We start from the raw sequence: 14,658 nt of genomic DNA, 5'->3' as shown, positions 1-14,658 counted from the left end.
ACCCACCCACTCCCCTCCAGTCCCAAGGGCACAGCAAATCAAATCTCCAATGGTCAATCGGAAGCCTTACTGGGCAAAAGCCCTACCTGGCCCCAACCACTTCCTGAAAGCACTTGGCAGGTGGCCACCACATTGGGGACCCCTGTCTTGGCCCATAACCCTAAGCACCGAGTAGCCACTGTTGCTAGGCTGGGACCAGCAGTGCCAGTTCCATGTTTTGGAAGGCCCTAGGCAGACAGTGCCCAGGGGTCCCTTTCTGCCCATCACCAGATCCCCCTCATGCCACCCATCCACATGTGTGTGTTCCCACCTGAGTGTGAATCATCCCCCTTCCCACAAGCCCCCCACCACCTGCACTCACAGCCACCTGCACTGCATCCATGCCCATTCCCCCACAGCACTGGCTGTGCATGCAGATGCTGTAGCCACCAGAAGGTTGCCGCTGTGCACCACCTGCATGCACTTCAGGTTTGCCAACCTCCAGGCACCAGCTGGAGATCTCCCACTATTACAACTGATCTCCAGCAGGTAGAGATCAGTTTAGCTGGAGAAAATGGCCCCTTTGGCAATTGGACTCTATGGCATTGAAGTCCCTCCCCTCCCCAAACCCCGCCCTCCTCAGGCTCCACCCAAAAAACCTCCTGCCAGTGGCAAAGAGGACCTAGCAACCCTCATGTACTTTCCCCCATCCATTCTGGGAAGCTGGAAACATGGGTGGTAGAGTGCTTGCAAGTAAATGGGCAGGGATTGACACATGGAGGTGAACAGGTATGGGGGGGAGGGTCTATGACAGTGGCCACACCAAAAGCCCTGGACCCCGGCAGCTGCTCCACCTCTGGGTATGCTGACACTGGCCCTGGGGCCCAGTTTAGGGTCGCCAACCTCCAGGTACTAGCTGGAGATCTCCGGCTATTACAATTGATCTCCAGCCAATAGAGATCAGTTCACCTGGAGAAAATGGCTGCTTTGGCAATTGGACTCTGTGGCATTGAAGTCCCCCCTCCCCAAACCTTGCCCTCCTCAGGCTCTGCCCCCAAAACTACCCACCCCAAAACCTCCTGCCAGGAACCTGACAATCCTAGCTCAGTTGCACAATGGCCACTGGGTGGGGCCAAGTTAGGGTTACCAGGTTGCTTGCCCGCCACTCCGTCGGCTGGCTCGGAGCTGGGATTGCATGGGCATGCAGCTGCACGTGACACGATTACATCCCTTTTGGTTTTTATGTTTGGGGTTTTTTCATGCTATAGCATCCCGTGATGCGGCGCTTCCAGGGTAAACCCAGAAGTGATATAATTGTGTCATACATGGACACGTGCACGGGATCCCCAGCCCCTCTCCAAAAACCTCCCACTGGAGGAGAGGGGGAACCTGGCAACCCTAGGTCGAATAGTGTGAGTAGTAAGTCTCTGGTTATTGCCGCTGGACCTATAATCAGAGGACGCGATGGAAGGGGGATGGGACTGTTTCATGGGCTGTTTTGTCCAAGTCCACCCCATTCCACCCAAGGCTTTGCTTTATAGAAACTAAGGCTCAGAAGGCTTGGCAGTATCATTGTGGTTGCCTAGCAACCACCAAAATAATCAGGGAGAACTCAGTGGGCATTCTTTTCTTAAAGCTACAGGTGTTTTTTCTGTTATTTGGTAGAGCTTTCATCCTCTCTTTTTTAAGATTATAGATTTTTCTGCAAACTTGGAATTTCCTTCAGGATCATAGAGAAATCCCCTCCTCTGTCCTTAGCTACATTTTGCTGACATATTAATCCATACTCAATGGCCCAGTTCAGCACTGGGTATATAATTACTTACATAGCACCGTTGGTGTGTATCATAAATTATCAAGTAGCATTGAAAAATGCAGATGTGCCCTGAGGACCTTGCATTCTAATTGTTGGAAATGGAAGGAAAAGGAAGACAGCAACGAATACAGAAAAATACAATTATTCATAGCCTGTACCTCATATTGAGACCTGATTGCCCTGATACATCCAATTTCTTTGTGAGTTGTGTGTTTGTTAAGTGCTGTCAAATTGCTTCTGACTCATGGTGACCCTATGAATCAATGTCCTCCAAAACGTCCTATCTTTAACAGCCTTGCTCAGGTCTTGCAAATTGAGGGCTGTGGCTTACTTACAGAGTCAATCCATCTCATCTTGGGTCTTCCTTTTTTCCTGCTGCCTTCAATTTTTCCAAACATTGACTTTTCCATTGACTCTTGTCTTCTTGTAATGTGAGCAGTCTGCTATTCTTAACCACTACACCATGCTGGGATGCTGATCCATGCTTCTGTAATGGCACAGTACCATACAGTACCATATTCTATGTTGGGCTTCCCTTGAAACTACAGCTGGTCCAGAATGTGACAGCTATTGCCAAGGGCTAGCTAATGGGAACATATGTTGCTAGGGTTGCCAGGTTGCCTCTTTGCCACCGACGGGAGATTTGGGGGGCAGACCATGACCAAATCCCGATGGCCTTTCGCTTATGTATTTGTGGATCCTCAGAACTCGAGGACCTCCCCCATTACGTGTTGTATTGTTCTTTGTACCATGAACCCTGATCTAAATTTCTTGTCTCCTTTCTATAAAGAAGATTAGTTGTTTTAGTGACCAGGAGAAGCTTTATTTTATCCTGTCCGATACTGACTCTGCTGTTACTTACAATATGTCTTTTTTTGCCCTAGCGGCTAGGAAAATTCGAGCCAGCATTGCAGTTAAACTGGATAACATTTGTATTTGACTTAAATTTATTTTTGTACTTGATTTTAACTGTTTTCTTGTTGAATCTGATTTGATTGTGTTTACTTGATTGTAATGGCCTTTGGCTATATACAATAAATCTGTACCTACATACTAAGTTTTGTTATCTGGGTGGGGCATTTGCTCACCACTGCCCCCTTTGGCCGAAGCATGGGGATAGTATCACAACCCTACATTTGAAGATTCATGGGAATAAGCCATGACGAGTGAAACACAGTGTGTTTTCCTGTTCTGGTTCTGGTCTTCATGTCTCAGGAGCCACAGATCAACCATTAGTGTTTAGTGACCTTCTGCCTGAGAGCAGAAAGCCCCTAGCTGGCTTTAACTTGTATAGCTAGCACTGAGTTGCAGATAATCTAAGATGACACCGACCTCAGTAACCTCCTGAGAGTAATGTTTTCAGTAGGCTGAGCTCTTGTTGAACAATTTCTTCAATGTACTTTTGTTTCAGACACCCTCACCATCATGCTTACTACCACATCACTGCACATTTAATTTCCCCCCCACCCCGGCAACACAATCAATGAAAACATATATCTCACCCACCACCTTATGGTCATGCGTTGGCTTTCTAGCCTTGAGTACCAATGAGTTAAGTTTAAGCACAAATGTATATTGATGCTACGTACACTGATGAACCTTCACTGACTTTTTCAGGGCTCTGCTAAAAATCAACCAAGGGAAACCTCAAATCACAACCTCAATGTCTGGAACAGCCTTTCTACATTAAACACAGATAAAGCGTTCTTATCTGTATTGCTCTGATACCTACCGCCATTGCAAGATCGAAGCAACGCCTAATTTGTCTTTTGAGCGAATTCCCCGCATTTTTTTTCTGCTTTGCATAAACATTCTTTCAAATTACTGCCAATACATTAGAGCACGTCAGGATGCATCATGCAAAGCGATAGGACCTACTATGACCTTGAGGCAGCCTGATGTGTATGTTAAATTACATCAGACATCAAAATATGTTCTTTATGCAGCACACCCACCAGTGAAGACAGGAAAATATTGCCCAGAACTACAAATAATTCAACAGATCGATGAGATGTAAAATAACTCTGAAACTGATCTCAGTGTTGGTTCTTGTAGGTTATCCGGGCTGTGTAACTGTGGTCTTGGTATATTCTTTCCTGACATTTCGGCAGCAGCTGTGGCAGGCATCTTCAGAGGAGTAACATCCTCTGAAGATGCCTGCCACAGCTGCTGGCGAAACATCAGGAAAGAATATACCAAGACCATGGTTACACAGCCCAGATAACCTACAAGAACCAATGAACTCTGACCGTGAAAGCCTTCGACAATATTTTGATCTCAGCGTTGTTTAGGTAGAAAAGCCCCAAATGTACTCTGGCTCAGGTTCCTTGGAAGGAGGGTGGAACACCAACTTGAGAATAAAACAAAAACCTTTTGAGAAGTTTGGGTGAATAGTGGGGTATTCAATCGAGAACAAAGGAGCACAGAAACATCTAGATTTTTCCTCAGCTCGTCTGTTTAAACATGGTGCCCATGGGCTCCATGTTGGGTTGCCAACCTCCAAGTACTAAGTAATCAACAAAACACACTTCTATGTACAATGTACTGCCACTACAATGAAAAACCACATAGATAAGCCAAAAGTTTAAAGCTATTCTCACAACAATATGCTATAATTGTGCAAAAATATAATAAACAGGAAATATAAATACATGTATGTACGCATTCATCAATCAACAAATTCATCCAACCTTCTCATATACTATGTCACATTTCAATGAATGTCCAAACCATATGACACAATTCCACAATGAATCGATTTGGTTCCAACCGTAGTGTCTCTGTTCCAACCGAAGCCCAGTAGTGAGTGGGCTAACTCAGTTCCAAGCAAACTCAGTTCCAAGCAAGAAAACGGTCCTCTAGAGGCAATCTTGCTGTTTCTTAATCCTATTTGGTCAGTTTCATTTGCCTCTTGACAGGTATGCAGTCAATCCTTTTACATTGTAGCCCACAGCTTACATAACTATAGTGATATATTACAGCGTTCCAAACGGATACTGGCTTGTATCATACCAGCCCCTAATGCCACTGTTTCAAAATGGGTGACATATAGGGTTGCCAACCTCCAGGTACTAGCTGGAGATCTCTTGCTATTACAACTGATCTCCAGCCGATAGAGATCAGTTCACCTGCAGAAAATGGCTGCTTTGGCAATTGGACTCTATGGCATTGAAGTCCCTCCTTTCCCCAAACCCCACCCTCCTCAGGGTCTGCTGCCAAAATCTCCAGATGTTTCCCAACCCGGAGCTGGCAACCCTAGCTCCATGGCACCCACTGACTTTTTTCCTGGTGCCAACCAAGTGTTTTGAGAAAGTGGGTGGGGCCAGGTGGGGCTTTTGCCCAGCAAGCCTTTTGGGTAGCTGTGTAGATTTTCCAAAACATTGCTTTGGCAGCAGCTGCCACTACAGCACAAGGACTGTCACTGTGTGACTGAAGTGAGCTGCAGCAGCCATTCTGTGCCTGGATCTGCCTCCTGAGGCAGCTGTTTTGCGGCAGCCGTTTTGTGGCTGTGTGCCCACCATGCTGTGTCAGAATTCCAAAAGTACCCACAGTCTCAAAAAAGTTGGGGATCCCTGATTTAAACGGAAAAGTCTCTAGTCCTCATAACATTCCTATAAATGTGAAACCAGAATGGCATTGTAGAAATCAAATCCCTTTTCATACCTACCACAAGCTCTCCTCCTTTACGAAACAGCCTCTCTTCTCACTGTGGTAATCCTTAAGGGAGTCTTGGATAGTGATTAGAGACTTTGAGAGTGGATTATGTGGGCACAGGTTTAAATATTCCCTCTCAGTCCCCCCACCCCCAACTCCAGGAGGCTTTGCTGGATCAGCCGGCATTTTGATCTGTGTTGCTGCCCCAGGCCAGCCAGCATTTCCCTGGGGTGCAGTGGGGGTTGAAGCATGCACTCATGCCCCCATCTGCTGAACTTGGTAGCTACTGGGGTGGGCTCCATGTCCCCGGACACCAGGTTTAAATTCCCACTCAGTCACTAGGGTTGCCAACCTCCAGGTACTAGCTGGAGATCTCCTGCTATTACAATTTATTTCCAGCCGATAGAGATCAGTTCACCTGGAGAAAATGGCCGTTTTGGCAATTGGACTCTATGGCATTGAAGTCCCTCCCCAAACCCCGCCCTCCTCAGGCTCTGCCCCAAAAACCTCCTGCCGGTGGCAAAGAGGGACCTGGCAACCCTATCCTCAGCTCATCTTCTGTTGAAACAGAAATGACTCTAGTCCTCCAGAGGTTTGGAATTTGCAGCCTGCCGAAGTCTGAATTGCTCACTGTAAGTCCACATTTGTTTGAATTGCTCATAGGGTTTCCAGTTGATCAGAACCAAAGCTCTTGGCCCGGACTACTCCTATGTTGTTAATCCATTGCTCACTCTGCACACTGTCAGCACGTGGAGCTTTTTTATGGCATGGAGAGAAACATTATCTCCTGCTACTGTTGGTAGCAGTGACAAGTTGGCAACCCCAAATGCTCGTTGCAAGCACAAACTCACAGTTAGCAATTCACAGCGGGGGTGGATTTTGCACACCTTTGCAGATCTTCCAGATGTACTTTGAGCCACGTCATGCAATTTCGTTTGCTCTTCTTTCTTTTTGCCAGACTCCACACTCTTGGCTTTCTCTCCAGTTCCATTCCAAGACGCTGCCTGGAACTTGAGAAGGAGATGGTTTAAAAGACAGCTAGTGCTTCTGGAATCTGCTCTACAGGCTTCTTGGGTGCCTGTTTCTGGCTTCAGTGTTGGAAAGAGGGTGCTGGACATTTGGTAGGCTCTGATAGGGGCCGTGGCTCAGTGGTGGAGCATCGGCTTTGCATGCAGAAGGTCCCAGGTTCAATCCCCCACATCTCCATTCCAATGGAGAAACGAACGTGAGGCTTGTGCCAGAGAACTTACAGTGGTGTGTGTGGCAATCTGTGACAAAGGAGATGGGAATTATATAGAGGAAGGAGATGTAGCTTAGTAGGGGAGCATCTGATTTGCATGCAGAAGGTCCTTGCTTCAGTCCCTGGCATCTGCAGATAAAAGGATCAGGTATTAGGTGATGTGAAAGACTTCAACCTGAGACTGTAAATAGCCGCTGCCAGTCTGAGTAGACAATACAGTCCTTGATGGAGCGATGGTCTGGTTCAGTATAAGGCAGCTTTATGTATGTGTTATTGTGACATTGTGTGTGTAAACTGCCATCAAGTCGCAGCCAACTTATGGCGACCCCCTTTTGGGGGTTTTCATGGCAAGAGACTAAAAGCAAAAACGCACGGTCGCTTTATCCTCCTTTAATCCCTGTTTCAGCCAGGATCGAATGCGCATTAGGCGAAACGCATGCGTTTGATCCAGGCGTAATCCTGTCTGAAACAGGGATTAAAGGAGGATAAAGTGACCATGCGTTTTCACCCTAACAGAGGTGGTTTGCCAGTGCCTTCCTCTGCACAGCAACCCTGGTATTCCTTGGTGGTCTCCCTTCGAAATACTAACCAGGGCTGACCCTGCTTAGCTTCTGAGATCTGACGAGATCAGGCTAGCCTGGGCCATCCAGGTCAGGGCATTGTGACATTACAGTCGCCTATATCAGGATCCTACCAACTGTACGTAGATCTTCCCAATATGTGCAGTTGCCATACTGTGTGAATAGGAAAAACATGCGCATTTACTATGAGCATTTACTATAGCTTCAGTACCCATGAACTGATCACTGGATTTTTCAGGGTTCATATTCACACATACTGAGGTTGTAAACCTATAGCAAATACACACATTGCTTATGACTAACAAAATTTCTGGCAGGGTATGAGCTTTCTTGAGTCACAGCTCACTTCTACACATATCTGAAGAAGTCAATTGTGACTCACGAAAGCTCATACCCTGCCAGAATTTTTTTTCATCTTTAAGGTGCTACTGGACTCTTTCTCTTTTCTACTGCTAGTGACAGACTAACACGGCTACCCATTGTGACACATTGCTTATGTTTGCATAAGGGGCTCATAGGTTGTGACTAATTATTGTTAGTATATGAAACCGGGATTTGGCACATGGATGAGCTTCCCAATTTGGTTTACCTTGACAAATCTGGTTTCATCGCCTTTTCTCTTGCTCATGGGATTAAATGAGGATTGTCCAGGTTTTGTATATCACACAAAACTATAATTAAGACTAATTGTGGTTATTAAAGCAGCTTTAGGTCCTGTTTTGATAAACCCCAACTTAGTGGAGCAGCCCACACTAAGACAATCACAGTAGTTGGTTTAATGAAGTCATGGTTTTGCATGATGTCTGAACTGAGCCACTGTATTTTTTTAAGCATTTTAGTTGGAATTTTCTTCCTATTCAGATTTAATATTTAAGCTTTCATTGTATGCCCTGTGTTACTTTTATTTTGTGACCAGGCCTAATGATCTCTTGGGCCATGTTGACAGTCCAGTAATTAAATTAATGAATAGTTCAGACCTGGTTCTCAATCACGGCTGTGCAAGTTTAAACACAAAAGGATGCCAACTCTAGCTCTGGAAATTCTTGGAGATGGCATGCAGTTTCCATTTAAGTACCACATAAACTGATATAAGAACCATGCAATGTGTGCATGCCACCAAACCTAGAAGACCAAGAGCAAAATGCAAAGAGGGGCTGTGGCTCAGTGGTAGAGCATCTGCTTGGTATGCAGAAGGTCCCAGGTTCAATCCCCGGCATCTCCAGTTAAAGGGACTAGGTGAGTAGGTGATGTGAAAGGCCTCTGCCTGAGACCCTGGAGAGCTGCTGCCGGTCTGAGTAGACAATACTGACTTTGATAGACAAAGGGTCTGATTCAGTATAAGGCAGCTTCATGTGTTCAAGAATGGAAAGTATTGGTAAAAATATACGTGACTTGAAAAAGAAATGAAATGGGAGACGTTCATTTGTCCCTAGTTATGTGCCTCTATTTTTATCTGCCTTGATGCCTGTAAAGGTAGAGGCCAGGTCCCCTGTTCTAAATGGGTGGGAGTTGCTATTTCACACAAGGAGGTCAACATTTAATTTCTTGACTCAGAGCTTTGCTGTGATGAGCTCTGAGATCTTGTTACCCAGGGGAAATGCTTTAATGTTCAGGTATGTTCTCCAATACCTCCAGTATGGTGTAGTGGTTAAAAGTGGTGGACTCTAATCTGGTGATGTGGGTTTGTTTCCCCGCTCCTACACATGAAGCCTGCTTGGCTAGTTACAGCTCTCTTAGAGCTCTCTCAGCCTCACCTACCTCACAGGGTGTCTGCTGTGGGGAGGGGAAGTAGGGTTGCCACTGGCAGGAGGGTTTTGGGGTGGAGCCTGAGGAGGGCGGGGTTTGGGGAGGGGTGGGATTTCAATGCCATAGAGTCCAATTGCCAAAGCTGCCATTTTCTCCAGAGGAACTGCTCTCTATTGGCTGGAGATCAATTGTAATAGCAGGTGATCTCCAGCTAATACCTGGAGGTTGGCAACCCTAAGGGGAAGGGAAGGTGATTTTAAGCCAGTTTGGTTCTTCCTTAAGTGGTAGAGAAAGTCGGCATATAAAAACCAACTCTTCTTCTTCTTCTTCTTCTTCCCTGTAACCTTACCCTTTCTCTTGGCCACAACACTTCCCCCTTTCACACCCAGCTCTGTTATAAAAAATGCTTCATGAGCTTACAGCCTTTTGCCGAGACCCAACGTGTCTCCCTTGCCCCGTTTTATATCCTTATATTATCCTTCAGCGACCTTCTGCAACCCAGCTTTAATTAACCCCATTATATTTTATTGGAGTACGTCCTTCCTGCACAAACCCCTCTTTTGTGATTTTGATAGTCCGTGGAGCGCTTTTCGCTGGATCTGGACTGAAATGTTCCTACTCACCAAATGAGCCCTGGGGAGGATGTCATTAAAAGGCCTGCGCAGAACTATGTAGAAATATCCTCACCTTCCAGCTCTTATCTACCACTGCAAAAACTTACCGCTCTGAACTTTCCCACTTCATAATACATACCTACCATTTCAGTCTAAAGTGACTTCAGCTCCCTGCACCTGTGCCAAGCCAATCATAATACCAAACACATGGGTAGTGCTCTTTTCGTGTTCAAGTCACTTTGCATGCATTATCTCAGTAGTACTTTACAATAATCCTGTAAGGTAGGTGTGTATTATTATTCCCGTACTAGAAGTGGGTGGCTTGCCTATTGCCACTTCCCGCACATACAGGCAATGTGCCAGTTGCAGCAGAAACTTCCATACTAGTGCATTTGCTGCTACATTGCACCAGTTCTTAATGCCAAACTCTCTTCTCTGTCTTCCCCTGTTAAGCTACAAGTCCCTGAACCTGGAATGTCCAATATTGCCAAAAGCTAAATAAAATCCCGAAGGTAGTTTCAACCACCCTCACGTTGTTTCATTATTTAGAAACTTTATGTAAGGTTTAGTCAAACTAATCTTCACCAGCAAACCATTTCTTTTTATAGTTTTTTTAAATTGTAAAATTGAGGAGTGGAGGAGAACCGGTGTTGTACAGTGGTTAGAGTATTGGATAGGATCTGGGAGTGTGTAAGTGTGTTAAGTGCTGTCAAGTCTTTACTCGCATAAGAAATTAATGCAATGGTTCGATAGTTGCTGCAGTCTGTGACATCTCCTTTTTTTGGAATTGGAATGTAAACTGACCATTTCCAGTCTGTGGACCATTGTTTTGTTTTCTATATATGTTGGCATATTCTTGTTAAGATTCTGATGGACTCTGTTTCTGTAGCTTGGAACAGCTGTATTGATATCTTATCTGCTTCTGGTGGTTTGGAGATGCAGGTTCAAATCCCCATACTGTCATGGAGTGAGTTCGGTCTAGTCACTATCTCTGTCAGCCTAACCTACTTTATGGGGTTGTTGTTGGGAGTATAAAATGGAGAAATGGGAATAATATTGTGAGCTGCTTTGGGTTCTCACTGGGAGGAAAGTAGAGCATAAATATCTAAATAAATAAATAGATGTTGTAACCCATTTAGGTCCCCACTTGGGAGGAAAGTAGGTAATAAATACATAGATAAATAATAAATACCTAAAGGTTGTCCGGTGGCATCTTCTTGTGGGTAAAGGAGATGCAGAAGAAATGGCAATTCAGCACTATTTATTTGTTTTACCATCATTGTCTTTCCCTGATGGGAAAAGATTTGCTCTCTATGTTTCTGTTTGTCACACTTCTACTTAAGGACTAGGAGCCCTGCTAGGGTGAAAGTTGGCAATCTTATAGAGACAGGTCCAAGAGAATCTGTGATTCTTAACATTAACACAGAGATGAGGAACAGGATTGCCAACTGAGCAGAAACAAAAGAGCTCTCACTCTGACGTGCAGAAATCAGAAGATGAAGTTAATAATTTCCATGCCGTGAATATATGTGGATGCCTCTGTCTGCTCTTAAAGTCACAGCTACAGTGCCCAGGTGAAAAGCGGGCAACCGTATTGGCCTATATGCCTTAGGGCATATACTACAGTCCATTTGGGCACCTCTTAAGTATGTAGATGGAGAACACTTTGAAGGAAATTCTTTGGCTTTTGAGTGGGGTGGGCAAAGATTGTGCTGGTATCTCGGCTTGCTCTTGAAAACGCTGCAGGGATGATGCGAGTCAATATTCCAAGTAATCATTGATTATCAGTGCAGTCCTAAACAGAGTAACACCCTTCTAAGCCCATTGATCGCAATAAACTTTGAAGGATTTAACTCTGTTTAGGATTACCCTCTAAGGCTGCATTCCTAAAATCACTTTCTTATTGAATAAAACTAGACTTCATTCCAAGGAGACTTGCTAAAGCTTGCACTCTCAGATAATCAACAGAGATGCACAAGATAGGGTTGCCAATTCCAGGTTGGGAAATTCCTGGAGATTTGTGGGTGGAGGACAAGGTTTGAGGAGGGGAGAGACCTCAGCAGGATATAGTGCCTTAGAGTTCACCCTCCAAAGGAGCCATTTTCTCCAGGGGAACTGATCTCTGTTGTCTAGAGATGAGTTGTAATTTCAAGAGATCTCCTGGCCCCACCAAGAGGTTGTCAACCCCAGCACAAGAAGAGTTTGTCCCGTGGTGAGCTGAACGTCCTCAACTCTTACAACTCTACTGGTGTCAAAATTAGCACGTCACAGAAAGCAGCCTGTTTGACACAGGGCAGGATTCAGCTCAACATTTTGCTAGCAAGCGATATCTGATGCTTTGCGAAACAAGGCAAACAGTTCTGTAAGGATTTTTTTTAAGGCTGCATCTGCTGATGGTGTAAGCCAAGGGTAGCTTCTCCTTGACTTGAACGGGACAGAAATAACGATGTGAGTGAGGATCATGCCCACCTCTGTGCTGTCTAGCTTGACTATCAGCTACTCGTACCGATTCTGTATGCTTATTTCACAATCCGTACAATCAGCCAGGCAAATTGTTCTGAAATGTGTGTTTGCTGTCCCCAGGCTATTAATTGTGATGACACATGAACAGATAAGAGTGCTTTAATTTTCAGAGGATAGTCTCAGCCCTCTGCCAATGAGAGATACACAACAGAAACTTGATTTGATTAGCAAACTGAAGAAACCCCAGGAAAAAGGGGACAAAGGGGAACATGAGTTCTTAAGCCCACCCCACCCCACCTTGGAGTGTCTCTCTTATCTCCCAAAGAAGAGAGACTCCAGCAGTGATCAAATTACAAAGTAGGGAAGAGAAGATTCTGGGGGAGCCATATGAGTGAGACAAAAGAAGGAAAGATTGTTATTTTCATTCCTGTTATTTATCATATTTTAAAGCATGCACCCCTCCTTTCAAAGTAGGGTTGCCAGATCCCTCTTTGCCATCTGCGGGAGATTTTGGGGGATGGAGCCTGAGGAGGGCAGGGTTTGGGGAGGGGAGGGACTTCAATGCCATAGAGTCCAATTGCCAAAGCGGCCATTTTCTCCAGGTGAACTGATCTCTATCTGCTGGAGATCAGTTGTAACAGCAGGAGATCTTCTGCTATTACCTGGAGGTTGGCAACCCTATTTCAAAGTCAAACCGAATGCTCAATTATAGAGGATTTCAAACACTAAATACAAGCTAACTGTCAATGGTCTAAAGACTGTGAATGAAACCAATTTTTCCTCTTTAGTGGTTCTTCTTGTCCTGCCAGGAAAGCAAGCAAAGGATAAGGGCCCAGAGTGTGGCAAAGTCTTGGGGCAAAGTCTGGGGCCCCAGCTCACAGGTTTTTCAGTGTGGGCCCAGAGACAAGCCATAGCTTTGCACTGAAAGTGTATATTACTATCTAAAGAGGAGCCTGAATGATTGTGTTCAATATTATCAACCAACGAGCATTCAGAGATATAAAAATCAGCATTTGACACTTTTTCTTTCTTTACTTGTAGGTTAGCCTGAGGAGAAGGGTAAAGAAACTGGCTACCAAGATGGTAATCACTAGTGGAAATGAAGAAGAAAAAGCCAACCAAGAAAAGGAAAGCAAGGAGGAAAGCATCCTGGCAATGCTGGGAATTATCGGGACAATTCTAAACCTCATTGTGATCATTTTTGTGTACATCTACACGACATTGTGAACCGCAGAGGCAAGCCCCTCAAGCCAGCTGACAAGAGGTGACAGCAAACTGTTGTGGGTTATTGACACGTGGTTGAACGAGAACAGACGCTTTTTGTGTATTAAGACGTCATAAAACCGCTGCCCGCAGGCGGTTGAAGGTTGAAGCACAATTAATCTAACAAGACTTTTTTCACACAGTTACAAGCAAAACTTCCTCGCCCCTCCCCTCCCCGTTCTGCCCTTTCTGTTTTCATTTGTTCTCAAGAAAGGACTGCAGTGTGTAAGTATCGGCTCTGGAGAAACCCACTACAGACCTAACGTTTCAATACAGCCAAAGGAAGACGGGACACTCTTGTAAACAGTTTCCAATGTATAGCATATTCATGCCCAGATATGTTCCACAGATAGCTAAGTAGCTGTCTTTCGTGTCTTTTAGGTCACATCATCTTCTCTCCTCTTTTTATTTACATTGAAGCTAGCAAGCTTTTTTACAAAGAAAAAAAAGGAAAATGAGGGACATACAATGCAGTTGCTTGGGTGGGGGGGAAACTACCACTTTGTTGAGCTGCCTGAGAAAACATAAGATGAAACCTTCGGCAAAGTCAGTGACGTGTCATTTCTTTTCTCTCTCATCCATCTGATATCTGTGTCTCTTCATACCAATGTTTATAAATATCTATTTTTAATAAATGTGCTATATTTTTAGCATGAAAAAAAAACATTGCGGAGACACTTGGGTCATTTGTTCCTTTGGATTTCCTCCATGAAAGAGCTCCTCCCACCCCCAAAAGAAATCCCCTCAGCCTTTTTGGACAGAAGATATCCTTCAGCAATAGGGTTGCCAACCTCCAGGTATGAGCTGGAGATCTGCTATTATAACTGATCTTCAGCCGAAAGAGATCAGTTCCCCTGGAGAAAATGGCCACTTTGGCAACTGGACTCTATGGCATTGAAGTCCCTCCCCTCCCCAAACCCTGCCTTCCTCAGGCTCTGTCCCAAAAACCTCCCGCCGGTGGTGAAGATGGACCTGGCAACCCTATTCAGCAATCGAATCATCATTTTGTTTTCAGGCCCTCTGTTGCAAACCCACATCTGGCTTCCTGTTGGAATGCCAGTTGTAAAGTATTGCCTTTAATATAGAGGTAGGAAAATAGTGGACAATGTCCTTTCTTGGCTGGATTTGAGTAGGGTTTACCACCTCAACACTCTCCACATATGATCAGTCTCTCCAGAATGTTACATACAAAAGACTCCATATGGCCTGGATCCTACGTACTGCAGTTGACTATGGTTAAGGATCTGAGACTTTTCAAGAGCATCTGGGGGCACCATCTGAATCAGGGAACCTGGGGAACCA

General features: G+C 45.0%; 1 protein-coding gene across 1 annotated transcript in view; it reads left to right on the top strand.

Moving 5' to 3' along the window:
* Nucleotides 1-13,522, top strand: part of TUNAR (TCL1 upstream neural differentiation-associated RNA) — a 58,333-nt gene extending 44,811 nt beyond the window's left edge. Inside the window, exon 3 of the mRNA XM_056851538.1 lies at nucleotides 13,135-13,522. Within this exon, the coding sequence (XP_056707516.1) occupies nucleotides 13,135-13,320 (186 nt within the window). The 3' untranslated portion in view covers nucleotides 13,321-13,522. The remainder of the gene's footprint in view (nucleotides 1-13,134) is intronic.
* Nucleotides 13,523-14,658: the final 1,136 nt, after the last annotated feature.

Source organism: Euleptes europaea, chromosome 6, assembly GCF_029931775.1.
Source record: "Euleptes europaea isolate rEulEur1 chromosome 6, rEulEur1.hap1, whole genome shotgun sequence".
NCBI lineage: Eukaryota > Metazoa > Chordata > Lepidosauria > Squamata > Sphaerodactylidae > Euleptes > Euleptes europaea.
Note: the sequence above shows the minus strand (reverse complement) of the source record. Positions and strands in the feature narration are given on the sequence as shown.